The following is a 21,195-nucleotide window of genomic DNA, read 5'->3' on the forward strand; positions in this document are numbered from 1 at the left end:
AGCAAAGGTGGGAATATAGAGTCAGAATTTACTTGAATCGGTTCTTTTACAAGAAAAAAGACGAGGGGCCTCCATGGGAAAGACACTGAACTGCCGCGGTGTACAGGCAGCGCCCTGCGCTTGCCTGCAAAACGCGCGTGTGCGCGGCAGGTGCTCAAACAAAGTCTCCGTGGGTGAAACAGAAAAAAAAAAAAAATCTCTGTCTACAGAGTAGGCTGGAGATGGTAGTTTGTCTGCCAGGAGTGCTGAGTTGCTCTTGCTCTCTTTCTCTGTGCTGCAGTAGGGCTCTTACTGCCCGCTGCCAGCTGGCATCTTGTACCTAGAAAAAGGCTGCCCGTGGCATGGCTGATTCACTTCAGACTCGCAGCAGTTGCAGGCCCACGTTGCAGCCACGGGCTCAGCAGTCTGGCTGCGGCATCAGACTGGAGTGTTTCCAGAAGTGAATCAGACTCTCTGCCCGGTGGCAGTATCAGACACGATAACCCAACAGTGTGTAATAGTATCTTCCTCAGTCTCTGCCTGTGTGTGTCTGTTCATCTTTCCCTCGTTATTAAGCTAGAAAGGCCACCTGTGATGGTGCTGGGCGCTCCGCTGGACAGCCTGTAGGATGCTAATTCCCTTCTGACCACCTCAGATGACTTCGCATAAGGAGAAAATACTTCTTTAGCGAACTCACTTTAAAAGAAAATTGTCCATAAATAATTAATTCCAGCCTTTCAGTGGCTTAACCTTGCGGTCAGCATCTCCAGAGAGAGACAGAACTGAGGTGCAGCCCGGAGCCGGGCAGTTCCCAGGCTCTGCCTGCCGCTCGCGGCGGGGGGGGGTGGCAGTGAGTGCGGCTGGCAGCCCTTGCCCATCATGGGGGGCGTTTTGTATTCCCGGTGTGCCTCCCCCCCACCCCGAGGGGCTCGATCCCTCCTTCGCCAGCCGGGAGGGAGCCTGGTGGGTACCTTCGGTTTGGCAGGAGAGTGGTTCGATGATGCGTGGGGTTGCGCGACAGCTTACGGCGATGGAGGGGAGTGTGATGTGCATGGGAGGGAGCACGAGACAGCGGCCCGAAGACGGAGCCTTCCTCACTGCTTACCTGCAGCGGTGAGGGGTACTGCAAATGGTGGGTGGCAAACCCCCACCCCTTGGGCCCCCATGGAAGCAGCACACGGGAGTCGGGGCTGTAGCTGCCTCCGCTACGTGTCTGCAGAGAACTGAGTACGTGTGTGCAGAAGAGGGGGCAGGAGCTTCTCGGCACAGAAATTTGGGCTGTATTTATTTGATGAGGCACCAGCTGAGAAGTACGTGATGCCTCTCTCACTGGAACACGGATTCCTCTGCAGCTCTGTGCTCCTACTTACAGCTCTCACCCTAGTCCAAAAACTACCACCCCTGATGGGTACCAAACTCCTTGCTGTAGGTCAGGCTCAGCCTTCTAATAGGTCTCGTTTCTCCTCAAATGCATAACAGCAAAACCAAAATAAATATGTAGATTCTTCCCCTCCTACCCCAGCTAATATATTTTGGCAATTGAAACAGAGAGGAGATCCTCCAGACTTACCTCTGTTGTTTCAAAGATGAATACAGTGACATAAATCTGGAAAAGCTCAGGCTTGAACTGACATTACCTCTGGCCTCCCCTCTGCCCATCCTGATCTTCCCATGTTGGTTTTGGTGGGTTTTTCTCTGTGTCTTCGTTCAAATTAGACTACAAACTCTTTGGCACAGTGTGTGTGCATTTCTCTGTTACTGACCACCATGAACCAACAGGCCCAGCTGGGAGCTATGTATGGTGCCACGCTACAAGGACTAGCCACAGTAGGAGAAGGCGGCAGGGTGTATATAACAAATGCACTCAAGAACTAGCATCGCTATAGCACGATCTGCTGGGAATTGCCAGTCACACACGTGCTGGCATACTGTAGAGCACAGCCCTCCCAGGCTTGCTGGGTGTCTTGGAAGACAGAGCGGGCAAATGTGTCCTGCAACAGCCTCTGCCACTGGCTGTGGGGGCATCCCTAGGCAAATGATGAGAGGACAGGCAGAGTGTCCTGTGCAATCAGAGATGCCTTAATGCCACCGCAATGAGCATTCAAATCCCTTGAGGTGGTTTCATATGAAAAAAAAAAAAACATACCCCCAAGGATGTGCCCAAAGCAAAGTTGGCAAGTGCGTGGCCATGCAATGCACATGGTCGTACTGCACACCTCCAGCCGCTCCAAGGCTTTTCAGTGCCACGCTCTCAAACTACGTCCACAGCTGATGGTGTTGGACATTTTGGTTGTCCGAAACGGTTTTCATTGCCACCCCTGGGAAGGGCAGCTCCTGTGCTCAGTAATGGGTCTTGCATGAGCTGGGCACCACTGGGGAGGGACCAGGATGCTTCACCTCCAGGTAAAACCCATGTAGCCATTGTGAACCAGCTGTACGGAGATAGCAGCTACTTGACCACATTTACTTACATAAAAAAGCAGTTCCTTTTGTTCTGTGGCTGGCATCAGGAGCTTCACAGCAGTGATTCTTTTTAAATAAAAATTGTTGTTTTCTCTTCTCACCCAGTGTGAATGGGACTACCTCCCGCTCTCCCCTCCCTCCACCCCCACCAGTATTTTATTCTCACTTACTGCTTCTGCCTCCTTGTAATTCAGCACTGCTGGCTGAGAGGGATGGGGCTCGGGCAGGGAGGCAGGCAAGGTGGCTTGCTGGCATTCATTTTTTTGCAGCAGTTGCATTGTCACTGCCTCTGCTAGTTTGGCTTTGGGTCGTGTCTCACACAGATGGGAAAACAAACTCCCTGGCATTTGCATGGCCCTATGCCGTGTTAAACCCCTCTACCGGCCCGCAGGATGTGCAAAACCCTCGTCCTGGGTGATGGGAACATCCCCGGCCCCACGCTCCCCAGCACCTCACGGCTCCGCGGCCCGAGTCATGCTTGCAGCAGCAGCAGCATTCATTGGTCTTGGGAATTGAGCTGTATCCCGCGTGGGAGAGTGTTTGTGTTTTTTCTTTCTTTTTTTTTTTTCCACTGCCGTCACAGGACTGTCTGCTTTGCCTCTGCCTGTCAATAAGTCGGGGCTGCTGGACAATAAGAATTCTGTTTTGCAGAAGCAGCAGTGAGTTTTGTGACATTTGGGGTTTGGGCTTTTGTTTTTGTTGTTTTTTTTTTTTAATTCAGTGAGGCGTGGGGGGAAAGCAAAACTTCATGAAGATTTTTTCTTGGGGGGAAAAACCTGCAACAAACAAGGAAAAATAAAATAAATAAATAAATAAAATCAAAGAGCAACCGCTCAAAAGCTTGGTCAGTACTCCACACCAGTAGAGAAGCTGGAAATCGGGAGGTGGGTGCTGGCCCAGCCCAGTCTCCCCAGTCACCTGCCTGCTCCAGTGTGGACACCCGTGCCATGCATGGGTGCAGGTGGCTCGGCAGAGGCATTGGGATGCCCAGACACCTCCGTCCCTGGAGGAAGGCCGCCCGAGGCCAAGGCCAACGCTGAGCAAGGGGGGCTTGAGCTCGATGGAGGAGAGGCTCGGTGGTGGGGAGAACACCCCTTCAGCCCCTCCAAGAGCGGTAATTTCGAGGCTCAGCGCCCCGCTGGCAGCATCCCTGCTGCCCGGCCCTCCGGGACCATGGCCCGCAGGGGCTGGTCCTGCCTGAGTCAGCAGGAGCGTGGTTTCGGGTGCTCGGGCGTCGAGGCAGAGGCTGCAGGGAAAACCGTGCCTTGCAAGCCGGCAGCTGCTGGCAGCCCTGCAGCAGACATGCATGGGGGACTGAGCCGGCTCAGGGGTTGTGTGTGCATCACCCCACTTTTTTCTAAAAACAGAAGACTTACTCAGAAGCAGAATTGAGGTGCCACTCGCCTTTACTCCAGCTCCTTTATATATAGTCCCCATTTCTCCTGATTTTACTTCAGCAGTTACTATATGAATCGCAGCTCCGAAGTGGTGGGGAGGGGGAGGGGAGCGGGGATAACTGAGTGCTGCTGGCCAAGCTGGAGCTGCTGGTTTGCTGCTGGATGTGGGGAGTTCCCTCTGCAGGGGCTGTGTCAGAGAGCAACCTTCATCCACCAAATGGTTGTTGCTCTGTGTGTGTATGTGGGGCTAATGTTACCTTAAATGAAACCTGTGTCTCGTCTTTTTCCCCATAGACTGACCATTAGCATTTTCATTGGTCTTTTCCTTCCTGTTGTTGTTTTTCTTCTTTCTTTTTTTAAATTTTTTTTTAAAGTGTCCTCGTTCTGGCTGGGATAGAGTTAATTTTCTTCCCAGTAGCTGGTATAGTGCTGTGTTTTGGATTTAGTGTGAGAATAATGTCCATAACACACTGATGTTTTAGTTGTTGCTAAGTAGCACTTATCCCAAGTTAAGGATTTTTCAGTTTCCCATGCTCTGCCAGCAAGCAGGTGTAACAAGAAGCTGGGAGGGAGCATGACCGGGACAGCTGACCTGAACTAGCCAAAGGGATAGTCCATACCATAGAACCTCATGCTCTGTATATAAACTGGGGGGATTTGGCCAGGAGGGGCCGATCACTGCTTGGGCATCAGTCAGAGGGTGGTGAGCAATTGCATTGTGCATCACTTGTCTTTTCTTGGGTTTTATTTCTCTCTCTTTTTGTTATATTCCTTTTCATTAAAATTATTATTATTATTATTATAATATTTTATTATTATTGTTATTATTATATTTACTTTTATTTAATAATCTGTTGTTATGTGCTTATCTTCTTATCTCAAGCCATAAATTTTACTTTTCTTTTTTTTCCCCGTTCTCTCCCCCATCCCACTGGGAGCGGGGAGGAGTGAGCGAGCGGCTGCGTGGTACTTAGTTGCTGGCTGGGCTTAAACCACAACATTAAGCAGCACAGCCAAGCTGCAAAACTAAAAGAGCTTTGTTTCCCTGCAATGTAGGACGATGCAGAGCTTTTGCGATATGCGCTTGGATTAGCCTCCAGCCTTTTCAAGGGAGGTGCCCGAGGCCACCTCCAAGAAGTACATTAGCTGAAAACCTACACTCAAAGGGAAGGAAAGAGAGCAATGGTGGTTTGACCTTACCTTCAGGCATCTTGATGTTGGAGGCAGCAATAGGCTGCTTTCAGTTTGTCAGCAACTCAGAATATCCCCAGACCCATCAACCAAATGTCTCAAGGAACCGCAGCGTTCCCGTTACCCTTTCCCCAGCACGCCTCATGATGATGTAAGTTGGAGCTGCATTTACTTCATGGATTCCCAAACCGATGAATCAAGGCCTCTGCTTATGACAGCAATTCAGAACGCACATAAATAGGAGGCCAGTTTCTTTCTCTCTTGGCATTTTTACAAAGCTATGGCAACATAAACAGAGATTCATAGCAGCCACAAGAGAGATCACTGGAGCAGCCTGAAGTATTTTCCTACAAAAGATTCACATAGGCATGAGTCTTTGGCCCACATTGTTACAAGCAGAGGTAAACAGAAACGGCTCTTTTTGAACACTGAGGCTGCTCTACTCAGAGTTAGGGAATTTAAATTGAGGGACATCTTTCCATATTGGTCACTTTAAAGAATCGACCTGATTTTTCTTTTTTTCCAGTAGTACAGTGTAACTTCTGAAAAAGCAGCATGTCTCTGTCTGAAGTTTTCTACTTCGATTAATAAAAGCAGTGCATGATCAGCACACACGAATATGCAAACACACACACAAATCAGGTCATCTTCATGTTGGGAGTCAAAACACAACAGACCCAAAAAATCCAAACTCAACACAAATCCTTGAAAAACTCAGAGGTTTGACTTCACCTTTAGTAAAGGTGAGCTTGAGACCATCAAACAAGAACTTTCAGGCATTTAGATGCTCCATTTTTATTAATGCTCTTCCCTGCTTTACTGTCTAGACACCAAACCAAAATGAGGTTACCTGGTGCAGTAGCATCTAATAAGGGACATTTCTTGTCCTCAGAAGCTTCCTGTCTAAGGGGGGAATGGAAGCATTACTAACCAGGTCCCTCCTCCACCGCCACCTTTAAAAAGTGATACAAAGAGGGTCGATAACAAAAAGATCAAGGTTTTGATAATTAAAAAAAAATGTCTCAACACACGGACAGCATTTTTTGAATGGAGTCATATGCCTAGAAGTGCTGGAAATCACACCACAGACCCCTTTGCAGTCCTAGGCACCGGACCTGCATCTTTCCTGCGTACTCAGGGCTGCTGTAACCAGCCCTCCGGGTGCCTAGCCCCATGCAGCCCCAGCGGGAAGGATTCCGTAACTCCCCCTCGTGAGCTCACAGCCTCAGACATCACCCTTGCCTGGGTAGTGCTGTCCTAGTTGACAGTGAGGGGAGAATTTCCAGGAGCTGGTCCTGCTGCTGCTCCCTGCTCGTCCATGCTCATGGGCAGCTGAGAAAGGAAGGATCAGGCACACATGTAGCTGCAGGCAGGGCTGGTGGGATGCTTTTCCAGCCCTGCGTTGACAGTCGAGGTCTCAACACCGTGCACAGACTGGTGGGGAGCTTGTGGGGCCACTTTACATCCTGTGACTTTCACATGGGCTCTGAGGTGCTGGCTGGACTGATGGTGGGATGCAGTCCAGCAGTTGCGTGGTGGCAGTGAAAGGTAGGTGTAGGCTCAGGGTTACCTTAGAAGTTGCTTTTGAATGGACCGAGCAACTTGCTAATGATCACAGGGGAAAACTGGCAGCTAAGCTGGGAATTAAAGCAAGTTCCTTTGCACCCCTTCAGTGCCATAAGAGAAAGGTTTCTCCACCACGTCTTGGAGAGATGGGCACACAGGCAAGTGCCAGGATAGTGGTTGTGATGAAAACAGACCTATCCAAAGTAAAACCAACCAACAACCCATTTTTTATAAGCAATTGCATCCATTATCCTAAATAAGAAGGAAGTCCCAGAATTCTGGACAAAGATTGGAGTTGACTGGAGGAATTACCCACCATCTCCTCCTGGTGGCGGGTACCTCAGTGGATGCAAAAGGAGGCTAAAAAGAGTTGAAAAATGCAACTGCAGCACATGAAACGTCTCTCTGTCAAGCTAGGAAAGAAGAGCAAAGATAAGGGGTGGTTTTGGCACAGGTCTCAGAGTGTAGAAAGGCCTCTAGCCTGTGATTCAGAGGTGCTGGTCACCGCTGTGGCTCTGTCTGAAGTGGTAGGTGTTCAGCTTGTCAGAAAGTCAACCCTTTATTTACAAACCCACTCATCATTTACAAGCCCACTTATTTACAAAGCCTGTTGATGAAAGTGCCTCGCCTTGAACTCTCATAGGAAGTCTCTTTAATCACAAAAGTTTCAGATCGCTTATTTGCTTTGGGTTGGTTTTTCTTTTTTTTTTATTTTGCACTTCATGTACAATATTATGCAGACACAGGAGAAAATTATGAAGGCTACATGGGCAGAAGTTAAGAAATGTCAGCACTGGACTTGTCTGTGTGGTGTTTGAGTGCCTGGGTATGTGGTTCCCTTAGCTTAAGGAGACAGAAATAGAAGGGATAGAGCAAACTCAAGCAGTGAGATGTGATCACATTATATTGGACCCCTTGGCTGTAGCCTGCTGCTTCAGCTCGTAGAAGTACTCTAAGTGGCCATCCTCACGATTAGTCCCCATCCAGTATGTCCCCTGTGTGCTCCAGGCACTTGCTCCTTCACTGCTTCCCTGTCCCATCACCACTAGCTCTGAGGCACAATTTTTCCCCTCTGTCTTTCATCCCTAGTCCCACTCCAAGCCACGTCTGCCCTCCCTTCCACCTCCAGCTCCTTCTGCTTTGCCATGGGCAGCACTGGGGCTCAGGCTGCTGCTGCCTGGCATCATCAGGGCCTGTGGCAGTGGGACCTTCCTCCCGGGTGAGAACCCAACAAGATGCAGCCCCCCAAGACTGCAACACTAAGTTTCACATGGGGGGGCCCAGGTGCAGACCTCAGGGGGGCTCACGGGGAGCCGTGAGACTGGAATAAAGCTAGGGAGGATTTTTTTAGCTGTCCAGCTTCAGCAAGCGCCTGTGAGCAAGATGATTTATCTCTTCAGAGGCTTATAACTTGGCAAAATTTGGATGGAGGTTTTTTGCAGGCAAGCAGCACATATCTGACACACAAGCCAAAATCCTGCCACATTTCAGGTCCTTTTTCCAAAGCCTGGGGGCATGAAGAAAAGGTCACCAAATTTCTTGGAGCATGGGTGGAAAAAAAGAGCGTATTTTCTTCCAGCTAAACGAGCAGCAACCACTTAAAATTTCCAGGCAGAGAAAATATACTGGGGCAGACTCCAATCTGGGATATTCTAGCCCAAACCCTGTCATTTGACAAAATTACAAGCAACTGTAATTAGGAAGCAACAGGCAACTTCTGGATTTGCTGGTGCCCCATTGAAACATGCTTTTTACACTTTTCAAAGAATGAAAGCTGCTGGGCAGGTGTATTTGCTATGGTTGGGAAGAAGTATCACTCTGCTTTTCTTCCCCTCCACCTCCTTTTTTCTGAATGAAAGTGTTTTACAAACGAAAAATGAGGTTTCCTGAAATGAAGGGCTGCCTTTTATTCTGAGCTGGCTTCCATGAAACGTATTTGAGAGCCTCCCATCCTTATCTCTGAACTTGCTGCGGGGTGACAAGTGACCGTCCCATCCGGGTTGGCATGGCAGAGCAAGCGTCTGGGCTGGGCAGAGTCCCATGGAACTGGTGGGGCACCTGAGGAGGTTCTGGGCAGCCCCAGGAAAAGGCATGCCACGCTCTTTGCCGCCTGACCCCGCGTTCAGAGTCCAACCCCACGTATCTCCGCATCTCCTCCTCGGGGCCCATGGGGTGCCCTGGGAGGCACAGGCTGCCGGAGGGCTGCCTCCCCATCACACTGCGAGGCTGCAATCCCAGCCAGCGCACCCTCCTGCTGATGTCCTGGGGAAAGGCCTGGCCGCCTGGGCAGCGTCACCCACCCCACTTGGGCACCAAAGGGTTCAGTTTCCGCGAGCCGGAATGGGGAAGGTGTCCCTGGACCTCGCCACCAGGGATGACCTGCACTTGCTCTGGGGACTGCTGGCAGACTCGCTCTCCCCCACGCTTTCTGACTCATCTCCATCGCTTTCCGCCAGGTCTTTCTCTCTCTCTTTCTCTTCGATAACATCCCTTTGTGCCCTAGTCACTTGTTTCCCCTTCATTGCTACTGCCTGGGCACCGCTGGGAAGGGTGGGAAGCAACAAGTCTCATGCCTGTGGAACAAGAAAGCCTCCAGAAATAGAGCCTGACCTGCACAGCGCTCATGGGCAAGTGACAGAGAGGGTGCGTTGGGTACGTGTTGGAGACCGAGGGCCAAAGCCTCCCCGACTTTATCTAGGAACAGCTGATACATGCGAGGGGAGGCTCTGGCATGGGAACGGCAGCACCTCAGGACAATCAGCTGCCCTTGGTCATACAGTGAGGACCAAAACTCAGCCCCACAAGGAAAAAGCAATGCGACTGTATATAATAAACTGTTACATGCAGTTCTTTGCATAGGTCAGGATAATAGTCTAAAAGCACATGAGCATACAAAGAAAAACTTGTAGCTGTTCACACTCTCTAGCGTTAGCCTGTGGACTCACTGCCATGAAGTATTGCTGAGGCAATAGCTCTGCAGAAAAATTAAAACGCTGATGGGAAAAGCACAGCAGTGCAGCAGAGGAAAAACCATCTTGCTCCAGTTTTGTGCAGACATTAAGAACTGCAGGGATGCTGTAGTGAAATCCTCCACCAGGTAGACAAGAGGGACAGGCTACGGCCCATAAAGCTGGAGCACTTATTCCTCCTCACACTCAGGAAGGCATCGCATTTTTTAGAGCAGTCCTGCCCTGAGTTTTCACCCTGTGGGGCAAACATAAAAGCAAAAGGTGTGTTTGTGGCTGTCACCAGGGGTTGATCTACCAGGGAACAGGTCTGAGGAGACTGAGCCTTTGTCCATTCCTTCCTATCTATCTCCTGCTGGCGTCGCTGCCACAGCGTTAGTGCTGTATGGCCTCTTCTATCCCATGGTCAAAATGGCACAGTTTCTTATGTCACATAACAGATCTCATAAAACAGATTCCCTTTTGCCAGAGCGAAAATCTTCATTACACTGAAGTTAAGATTGAAATCATATATTGGAGAGAAACGCAAATTAAAAAAAAAAGACATTACCACTGCAAAATCCCCCTCAAGTAACATGCCCATCCCCCAATAAATCACATACATAAACAATCCCTTCCCAATAAAAGTCCAAGCAAACCAAACCGAAAACAAATGAAACACAAAACCCAAAAGGACTGACCAGCCCCAAAACTCTGACATAAGGACAGCAATTGGGTTTCAGTGGAACATGGTAAACTGAGTAGATGAAAACCCAAACAAAACACAGATATAGGAAGTGGGAAAAAACCAAGATGAAGAATAGAAGGAAATAAATGCCTGGGGCATCATTCCAAAAAGCCTAACATTTTGTGGTGTGGCAAGTCACTTCAGATGATGCTCCACCAGCCCCGTGTGCCTTTGTTCCCCTCCCCACTCTCTGCAGCACGATAAAAGCACAGGAAGGATGTTCAATGGCAGATTGGCCATCAGCCACTTTCAAAGGGGAGTCATTTAGTGAGATTCACTCATACTTGTATAAGCTGAAACAAAAAAACCCGAACAACATCAGTAAAGCAACCAGACTGATCTTGCAAACACACTTCATCTTGGACCCGGCTGATGGGAAAAACACTCTGTTATAGAGAATGTAACATTATGAATACAGATAACACCTCCCAGCAAGCCTCAAACACCTATTTCCAGATGAGTGTTTACCACCACGTGGTCAGTCAGGGCTGGCCATATTGTGTACAAGTCTGATTATTACAACCCTAGTGTTGTATTGGTTTTACTTTTCTTTAAATATAGGCATGTATGAGAGGGGAGGGGGGCTTTCGACTCATCTTTCATTTCTGTAGCACACTGGAACTGTCATGCTTAGACCAAAATCTGTGAGCTATTCAACCCGAAGTGGTCAACCTGATAAAAAAGGCTCCCCAGAAAGGCTGAACTATTTTTAACAGTGAATGCTTATCACTTAACTATCCTTGGTAAAAGCTAGCTAATCAGACTTATGGTCGTGAGAGATAAAGAGAACCCACAGTATTTCTTCAGTTATTTGAGTGATATGCTGCTCCCAGAAAAGTTGAGAAAGCTTTTGAAGCCTGGATAACTTTTCATTCATGAGAACTGTGGGGTGGTTTTTTTGTTTGTTTTGGGGGCTTTTTTTTTTCTTTCTTTTTTTCCTTTTAAACCCATCTTGCAGATAAAACTTGACACAATTCACCGCTGGCAGGAAACCTTGGAGGGTGCGGTCTGCTGGGTAGAGTAGAGGCCCAGGGCTTTGCATATCTCACTTCCATCCCTGCCGCTGGCACTGACTCACCGGCTGGCGTGGGGCTAGTCACCTCCCTGCTCTGCACCTCCTGGGGAGAGGCCGGCATACCTGGTGGGACAGCTCTGCTATTTAATTTAGCTAGCACCAGGCACGTGATTTTGGGACTGCCGAAGCTGATGGGCAGTGTCTGTTGGCTTTCACAGGTTTTGGTGTTCGTCCCTGCAAAATGCATCAGGAATCAGCGATCAAAAGCCCAGGGTGCTACTAGAAGCTACGCTAGATTTGTAAATTGAGTTTTCAATATGCTCATAGATTGCACATGAGGGTATCGGTTGAGTTAGAGCAATGCTGCCTTCACTGAAGCATCAAAGGCTTGCCATGTGTTAGCCAACCAGAAGTACCATGACTTTTCTCAAGAAGGACTTCCAGGTTCATGTCTCTGCTCCAGCATCAATGCATATGATGACAGGGGAGGCACCGAGGCTGATCTCATGCCAGGAGGGGAGCCTCGGGCACTTTGTCCCACCTCAAGCAGGGCTGCTCTCAGCCCATCTGGCTCTGGACCGTATGTTCCTCGTCTCGAGCACATAAGCTGCATGAAGAGGCACCTACACGAGTTGTTAGAAGTCAGAAGTTCATCTTTAAACATTCCTTAGCCACAACACTTGAGCAGTTTTCAAAACTGAAATGTCTTTCCCTGTCCTTAATTCTCACTTTAGGCAACCAAACACCACTTTGCTCCTTCTCTCTGACCAAAGAAATCTTGAATTCCTTCCTGCACATCTTAAACCATGAGGATGGGGACTCCCTACCCCAGCACAACCTACAGCAGAGGCACTATGACATGGCTGCGAAAGGCGAGGGAGGACACAAAACCAGAGGTCCTCTTCCTGACGCTACATATACTCTACCCAGGGTCTTGTCTTGAACACCCAGACTGCGGCATCTATGTGGAGCTCCTGGTTTGTAGCAGGGTACAGGAAGAGTTGATCTCCAGGGCTGCAGTTACATCTCAGGTGTGATCAGGATGTCTGTAGCTAACCGGCAGTACTCAACTGCAGGCAGGGACTGCTGGACTGAAGTACGGTAGGATTAACACGATTCAGATGGGTCTGTGTAGCGAGTACTCTTAGGAGGAGAAAAATACACATACAGAACATATTGTACTGGCACACAGAGTCCTGAGGGAGTGGAGTTTATCAAAGTTCAAAAACAGATTCAACATTCACATGTGTGGGACCCTCAGAAAAATTGTGTATTTTGCTCATGAACTAATCCATGAACCACCTGGGTTTGTAAAGCAGTCACCGACTATGTGAGCTAGAAATCAGCTTTCCTGTTTGACACAACACTTAAATAAATGCCCCAAAAGGACAACCTGGGTAATGCTGCCGCACCAGGGTAAAACGTGCCCGCAAGAGGTATCTTCCTCAGAGATTGCGCCAGGATTAGGCCAGTTGCGTTGCTGAATTTGGAAGTTTCAAACTGTAGAATAGATTTTATCCTTGTGAGACAGAAAAATTTGGCGGGGGTTTGTTTTATTCAGTTTTATAGCATTTTAATTATTACAGAGAATCATCTCACCTTCTGCACTGAAGTATCACCTTCTCTTGCTCTCCAGCATGGGTGGGTGGAGATGTGTGAAGAGACAGGGATGGATGGAGATTCCTTTCCCTGCACAGGCTGTACCAAAGAGGGTTACAACAGGTGTCTACCAACATTTTTTACCCCAATGGCTCCATTTATTTTCAAAACTATGTCTGCCCATATTTAAGTCAGGTTCTAAAAATAAGTAGCACTGTTAACATTTTGAATTTTAATTATCTGCTGAATATCTAAAAAGATAAGCTGGAAGGGGAAGCCCCTCTGCAAGCAGAAGTACAATCTAGTTAAATGAGTGAAATTTATCAGAAAAAATGAGTAATGAGCAGTGAGGAAGACTGTCTCATTTTGCTAATTTTACTTTATAAATTATCTGATTTGACATTCTGTGCTAAAAATCTGCTTATGAACCAAGAAAAGAGAGGGACGTACTCCACTTGATTGAAGCAGAATCTGTGGCCACAAGAATTTTGCTGCATTAGTACTGCAGCATGAACCCCCCTGCCACTGAAATGAAGATGCCCATGGTTGCTCCTAGATCACTGCGTATCTAGAAATAGCTAGGTATGCTGGGCTTCGGGTTTGAGTCTACACAGAGCCTCCTGGTTAGCTGCAGTCACATCAGAACTGCATTAGTTTCACTGCACAGGTGTCATCAATGCACAGAAGTGCTAAGCAAAGTTGTCCTTCCCCCTACCTGCACCCCAAGCCCATTTCAGGAATGAAGGAAAAGATAATTCCTAATCCTTAACTTGTATTTAATGCATTTTTAATGAGCTATATTGAGACTATCAGCCCATTTTATTTAGGCGCTTTTGCTTGGGACTGGCAATGAACTTTTAATACTACAGTTATTTCAGAAGAAAGAGGCGAAAGGGTGCCAAAATAGGCTATAAAACTAAGCATGTGTTAATAGCATCTGTTACAAATAAGGCTGGATTCCACTTTCCATTGTCTTACTCCTTTTTCCTCAAGTTGTTTAAATTTTCCAATTCAAAAGGAATTTGGCTGAAGATTTCCCTTACTTGGTCTTGACCTCAAGGAGGGCTGCTTGTACAAAATCTACTACAAGCCTTTAAATCGTGCGGGCGTGAGAGAAAAGGAACACGGACATTGTCTTGGATGTTCAGACTAGAAAAAAATAGGTGCAATAAAGGAGACCCCCTAGCCCCCCCATTTGTTCCCCAAAATAAACCACAGCAGATATGTTAGTGCTGCTACTCCAAAAGCAGCAAGTTTCCCGTACTGTTCCGTGCAATGACAAATGTCGCAAACTGTGTCATTTAAGTTACTCACCAACACACATTTTAAAGGACTTCAAGGGTGCATTGATAAGTCTCCAAATGAAAGCCCTCTTGGGCTGTCAAGTAATACTGAAAGAAGTATATAATTTACATGATAAACACCTTGTTCTGAAGTAAATACACCATTTTGGACATGCTCTCTTAATATTTTCGTTAAAGACAAGCTTTTAGAGCTCTGAAGCTCAAACAGCACAAAGAGAAAGGGAGCTGAATTGCACAAATCTCTAACCTATGGCAGCACCATATAAAAACAGAACTTAAAAAAGGTGAATACAGAAATGGCTATCATATTCCCTACTGAAACTGTGTTCCCTGTTATTCCCAGTTTTCCCTTTTATTTCATGCCAAAAAAACCTCTAGGAGGTACCGCAAAGTCAGAAAACAAGCTGTCAACCACATGAAGCCAGAATACTCTTAACACCTAACACAGCTCCTGCAAAATTATTTTTGCCTATAATTAACCATGTAGCATTTTTTTATGGCTTCCTTTAACAATGTTAAAAGAAACAATGTCATGTGTGTTAAGACTGCAGAAGCAGTCTTAACTCTACAACCATCCTAACGTGTCCACACTTAATACTAATATCTAACACAGAAGAATAGGAAAACTGCTAATGAGGACATAGCAGGTAAATTGAACCATCTCTTTATGGTATATGGACAGGCTGGAATGTAACTAGGGATAAATGTTCAAACAGGATTCCCCCCCCCCCCCCCTTGAATTGTAAGCCACCAGAGTCTCTCCTAAAAATCTTTTAAGCAAATTTACAAGTTATGATGATTTTTATTTTCTTTTTCTCGATAAGGGCTGTCACCCAGAACTCCTTCAGGTACACGGCTAGGCCAGAAATGCCAAGAGACCAAAGGACCAAAGTCCTATTTGAAGTCTATCATTGTGTTTAACAAATCCCCAAGTATTTCAACCTACCTGGAAGCATGACTAATTCAAAACATATTTGTGTCTTACTAGTTAAATAATGCATGTGCTGTTGCCAGTTTTGACAGTAGTCACAGCCTATTACTAACTCCTAACTGATGCTAAAATTTTAAGTGCCATACAGGAACTACAATTCCTAACAGTCAGAAACAGATTGCAGATGTGATGTACCTCAAGGGTCCCTCTTTCTGTCCCAGGATAAGATGCAGCTGATCAATCAGATCAAGAGAGCCAAAGCTTTACAATGTTAAAGATCCAGATCTGAATTTTGAATCTCAGGCTTCAGCAGAAGCACTGCATTCATTTTTTAGTTTTGATGTATTCTGATGAGGTTAACAATCTTTTCCTTCTCATTTTTAGAGATATTATAGACTGAAAAAAGAGCAAAATACCAGTATGTTTATAGTGTGTAGAACATGTAAACCCCCTCATTGCTACTGAGTCCAGACACCTATTTGGACACAAAGATCAGTATTGCATCCACTGATACAATCAATATTGTATCAATTAATATTCTCAGGAAAATCACAGCGCTTCAAGAGTGTTTTTAGCAGGACAGGTCCAAAGAAGCTGGCTGGAGTTGACTTAAATACGGTCTGGCAGCAGGTTTGGAAGTATAACTCCCCGGTGTAGCATTGTCTCTGATGATTGTGTGTAACCATGGCAAAAGATTCTTGTCTTGATGTTTCCTTCTTCACAAGGCCAAAATTGTATCCAGGAAATTACAATTTTCTACCTCCTCTTGGATTAGAAACAGAAAATGCCTACCACTACATTTGAAGTTAAAAAGGAGTTAAATTTGTGAGTATTTTCTATGACCTATTTCCTAGGGCTTTGCTTAGCATAAGCGTTAGACCTTTGCAGGCAAGGGACTTTCTGCATGTCATTAGTAGGCTCAGCAGTCAAAGAGCTCCATGAAATTCTTCTATCGTAATTGTTTTTAAACATTAAATCACCATTACACCTTCCTTTATATCAACAATCAATTCTTATTCTTGTTCTTTCTGAACATACGTAAGAGTATTTTTAACTAAAGTAGAATCAGAATAAGCAATAACTAAGTTGATCTTTCAGCTCCATGCTCTGTACAGTATTATGCTAGTTTTTATGGCTTTATTCTATCTGCATCTCTCTACTTACCAATACAGCCACAGAAACATGCTATTACTTCAGAAATGTTTCCTTGGTTCTGGATGGCAAAAGGCTGTCTGGGTAGAAAGGAAAAAAAAAAAAACCCCAGCAAAAAAAATCTCACTTTCAACATAAAGTACCCTCTCTTCAGGGAGATGTGATAGCTTTGGCAAAGGTTGGGAGAGTGGACCTGCTTTTACAAGCCAACGGTCACACGTTACTGCTGCAGCCAAAAGTGGCCCTACAAAGCATAACTCTGCAGCACTCAAAGCACGGATTTCTCATTTCCTTCTCTGTTGCCATACAGTGAAATTAAACTGGTTGGAGTCCTGGGTCTTTTTATGCAACTAGAGGAAGATGCAAGGGCATGGAATGCCCATGGAATACAACTTCCCTGATCCTCAAAAGACAGGCACGTGTGCACAACATCTGAAGATCTTTTGAGCAAGCAGTCTCATGTGTATTCACGTGCCTGAAATTCAGCACATGCATGAAACTTAGCAGGACTATGGTTCTTTTCATATTTTTAAACTCTCCAAGTGGCTTTTTAAAAGCTATAGGAAGGTGGTGAACTTTGACAATGATGCACTCTAAGCACATTTCATAAACACATTTTTTAAAGAATATAAATTTAAAAAAGAAACATTTTGTGGGTGAGAAGGGGCAGGATTTCTTCAGTTTCATGCTACTTATTTGATCTATTTAATTAAGGTAAGACCCAGGCATGTAACAAATTTTTCCCTATTTTTTCCCCCATCATTTTACTGGGGGATTTAAATATTTTTATGTGTCTCTCCCCTCCCATTACATTGATACAGCATTTGCTTTTTATTACTACTTTGCCTACCTCCTGAACTACTCATGACTATTCAAAATAAATGTTCAAAATACAGTAACAGGAGAATGCTTCAACATCTCTAGAGGCTGAATGTCTCAACACAGCATATTACAGTTGAATTTTCTTCTAAGTCTTAACCTACTTTTAGCAAGATGTATTTTACAGCCTTATGACTTCCTAAATTTTTCTCTTAAATGAGAAACAAAGCTCTCCAGGTTTTTATTTAATTTTTTTTCCAGTCTGTATTGATTTTAGATTTTTCTAGTCACTCAAAGTTCATGTAACAGTTCACTTTATTTTCTCTTGCACTGTTTTCAGCATTTACCTTTACTTTAAATGTCAGAGCCTTTCACTTCTGTTACTTTGATTTCCTTGCTGCCTCTCTTGACACAATCAGTTAGGGCTTGCAGAGAATTTTGGTGTGGTCTCCCCATCTTTTTCCACTTCCAATAATTTTTTTTAAACCTCACTGTACCTTTGAACAAGTTTTGGTTTTTTTTTTTGCAAAAACCACACTGACCACTTCTTGTTTTTTTTTAATCTTCTTTACAGAGGAACTGCAGCCTGCTGTATGTTGGCTATGAAGTCTCAGCAGCCCCAAATCTCCTTCCACACAAAGGGATTCCAATACATCCTGTTGTGACATGATGCTCACTGACTTCCTTAATTCCACCAAGTGGATTTATTGCAATCTAGTGCTCTGACTTGACTGTGAGCATTTACTTCCCATCAGGTTGAATTCAAGTAATATTTTGATCCCTTATACATTATTCTCTTTGCTGTCAATGACATGTTCTGAAGTGTTACTTCAGAAAGGTAACTAAACACAAACATCCAACTTCAGGTTTTAAAGACAAGCAACAAGCTGTTGTAACAGAAGGTAATGACGTTACAATAAAGAGATGCCTGAATATATATTCATTCAGTACAGATGATAAAATATGTTTTCAATACTTAGGAACATGTCTGATACAAATGTAGAAAATTCAGAATGGCAAAACTCATAAAGAAATCACGTTTCTTGGAAAGTGAGGAATTCAAGAAGAGCTTATGACCATCTTCCTTAATATTTTATTATTCTGAAGAGAAATCCTTTACAGATTGAGCGAACTGGATGACTATTTCAGTTAATGCCAGCAGTTGAGACTATGACCAGCTCAGAATGGATAACATTTAACAAAACAACATTGCTGCAGCTGTTTAACGATACTCCCTGAAATCCAATAATGACATATATTTGAAGTTTCAATCTTCCATTCAACATGCTATTACTATTTACACACAATTTTTTTTATGAGTAAATACACGTGCATCAAGCTGTTTCTTCAGTATTTCATATTACAGGAACTGTATGCTGTATTTTTAAAGCACGTAACTGAACTGGCAAAATAAAACAGTTGACATTAAAAAATTGTTTGAAAACTCAGTGCACTGTTTCTGAAAAGTTCCACTCAAAATGACTGTAAACACAGAAATAATACATTATTACTGCATGCTTTACTTGCAAGTCATGATTTCAGTTATAAAATTAAATGCACTCCTCACCCCCCAAAACAAGACCACTTTCTATTAGTTGCTCTCTTGTTATAGCTTCCTGCATCTTATATCAAGTCCCCAAATGAAAGTCAGTGTCAAATCTTTCCTGTTGGGAAAACAGTTCTTGATCTTTGTGTAACTATATCTTAATGTCAGCAAAATTGTTCTTTCCTCCTGAATCCCTATTCCCCTCCACATAAATTCAGTAACTGGTGGTGAAAACAGGACTAACAAGATGGAAGAGGAAGACAGTGGTAGTAAGCCTATAAGAACAAGAAAAGACAAGAGTAAGAAGGAAGCAGCAAAACCAATGACATACTGTGCTCCTCCTTACTTCTGACTATGCAAGAGGCTATTAACTATTCTACTCCTTAACACGGAAGAATATTTTGCTTGAACTTTTTTTTAAAAAACTTCTACTAATCTTATAAACTGGGAATGCTTTTCTGTTAACTGCCAATGAAAGGAGAGCTTCTTTCAAATGTGAAGGTTATTATCAATATTCCAACAGAAGGGAGAAGCAAAAGAGGCAGGAACATGTTTGTTTAAAAAATAAGCAAGAAAATAAAAGCCTCCCAAGAAATCAGACTTACAACCACTAAAAACTGTAGATGATAACAGAAAAAAAAAGTGGTAAATTTTAAATGCAAAAGAAGCAGTGTCCTTCTCCATATTGTATCTGAACACTTATTAGTCAGCTGTATGTAGCAATGTTTGTTATATACTTCTCAATAGTTTATAGAAGTTGAGTCTTCCAGTCTCATCAGTATCACTCTACATCTAGAAAGTAACAGATTGATACACTGAACAACATGAGTAATACTCAAATTTAAGGTGACATTTGGTAAAAATACATTTCAATGTATTTTTAACAAATGAAACTGAGTTTGCAGCACAGCAATGGATATTTCTTCATGAACATAGAGCCAAGAAGAGTGTATGTAAACAAAATTGGCTTAATCCCCTCCACAGAATGAAATACAGTAGACAAAGAAAACATTTTATCAATGAAGTCTCAGTCAGCAGGATACCCCATACCATTACTCAGAGAGTTGTATCTCATAATTTCATTTTCAGTGAAATTCCTTTTATTTTCTTCAGAGTCTTCAAAGCAATTGAAGAAGTACAGAAAAAAATGCGTGACGTTTTAAGCACATTTGCCTTTTGAGTTGCCTGCATTGTGTCATTGTCTATGTTTTCATCATTGCTGACGAAGAAGCTTGGAAACAGGTCAGCTGCAAGTGCATGCTGCTTTTAAATTTGTTTAGTAACTCTTCTAGTAATCTGTAAAAGGAAAATAGTTACAACATTGGCAGATTCTGAAAAGGGAACAATTACCAAAGTTTTGGCTATTCTGTCTGTGACTTCGAGTACATTGTCTGCTTAAATAAAGGGCCTAAAACTGGATCTATTCAAATAGCTCAATATTAGAGATATTTAGAAGTATACTAAGTGTGTCAGGATGATCTGTGGCCAGAGAAGGACTTAGCCACAGAGATTTTATCAAGGTGATAAAATAGCCTTTTATATGGCTTTCCTTCCAGATAAAGACCATCTTCTTGAGAGAAACATATTTGCAAAACAGAGTGGCAAAAGGACTGGTAGAGAGCGTCATAAGATACTTCTGTAAGGAAAATCCAGAAACTGACAGACTATGTACAACAAAACCAGTATCCCTTATCACAGCTATAGCTTTTCATGTGTAGCTGAATTGCAGATTTTAGTTCTCAAACTTGTCTTTGGAAGGTATTTCGTAGATTTCTCTTAAGTATCATGACTGAAAAATCAAAGTTGGTATGACTGTTTTAGGAGAAACATTAATTCACTGGAAACTATGTGTTTTTGTCCTTTATAGATAACTATATATGAGTTCATTCTGGCATGTAATAATGGTTCATTTACATCTACATAGCTACCAAGAAGGTACTTGGTGCAGTCGATAATATTTATTATAATCCACAAACTACAGGTGTAGGACCAAGGGTGTTGATGGTTCTGTTGTAGGAGATATTTATTGTAACAGTGGAGATGCATTATGAAGTTCTACAGTCTTGCCCGTGTGTTTTATTTTCCCTGTATTCTAGGGAAGAATGTGTTCTCCGAACTTTTTGCTCTATTTCAAAAACAAGCGAGATGTGATTATTGAACAGCCAGTCACAGAAGAAATTATACTGTATGTTAAAAAAAAAAAAAAACCAAACAAACCCAAGAACAACAACTTGCACCACAAAAATCAGTATCTGCTTCCTCAGCAGGTCCTCTGGAAGATGACTATGACCACATTCATCATTTGGTATCATAGTAATGACTGTGAATGAACAGAAATGAACAGCTCTAAATCAGTGCACAACTGTGTGTTATTTTACACAAATAAGTGTAGATTACAACGAGCTGCCTGGAACGATGACAATTGTGGTGTAATGCCCTGGGAAACAGAACAAGTTTTGCACCCTCTAGGGCTCAGAACTCCGAGGCAGATGTAAAAATGATGCAGTTCTTGATTCTCATCTGTCCCATGAAGCTCAAAT

At 44.2% G+C, this 21,195-nt stretch overlaps 1 protein-coding gene across 5 annotated transcripts in view; it reads right to left on the bottom strand.

Annotated features, from left to right (window-relative positions):
* Positions 1-18,179: 18,179 nt before the first annotated feature.
* EXOC2 (exocyst complex component 2) overlaps positions 18,180-21,195 on the bottom strand; it is a 137,904-nt gene continuing 134,888 nt past the window's right edge. For all 5 annotated transcript variants that reach the window (XM_052780272.1, XM_052780279.1, XM_052780296.1 and 2 more), the window contains exon 28: positions 18,180-19,951. In XM_052780272.1, the coding sequence (XP_052636232.1) occupies positions 19,858-19,951 (94 nt within the window). In that variant the 3' untranslated portion in view covers positions 18,180-19,857. The remainder of the gene's footprint in view (positions 19,952-21,195) is intronic.

Source organism: Harpia harpyja, chromosome 1 (genome assembly GCF_026419915.1).
Source record: "Harpia harpyja isolate bHarHar1 chromosome 1, bHarHar1 primary haplotype, whole genome shotgun sequence".
NCBI classification, from domain to species: Eukaryota; Metazoa; Chordata; class Aves; order Accipitriformes; family Accipitridae; genus Harpia; species Harpia harpyja.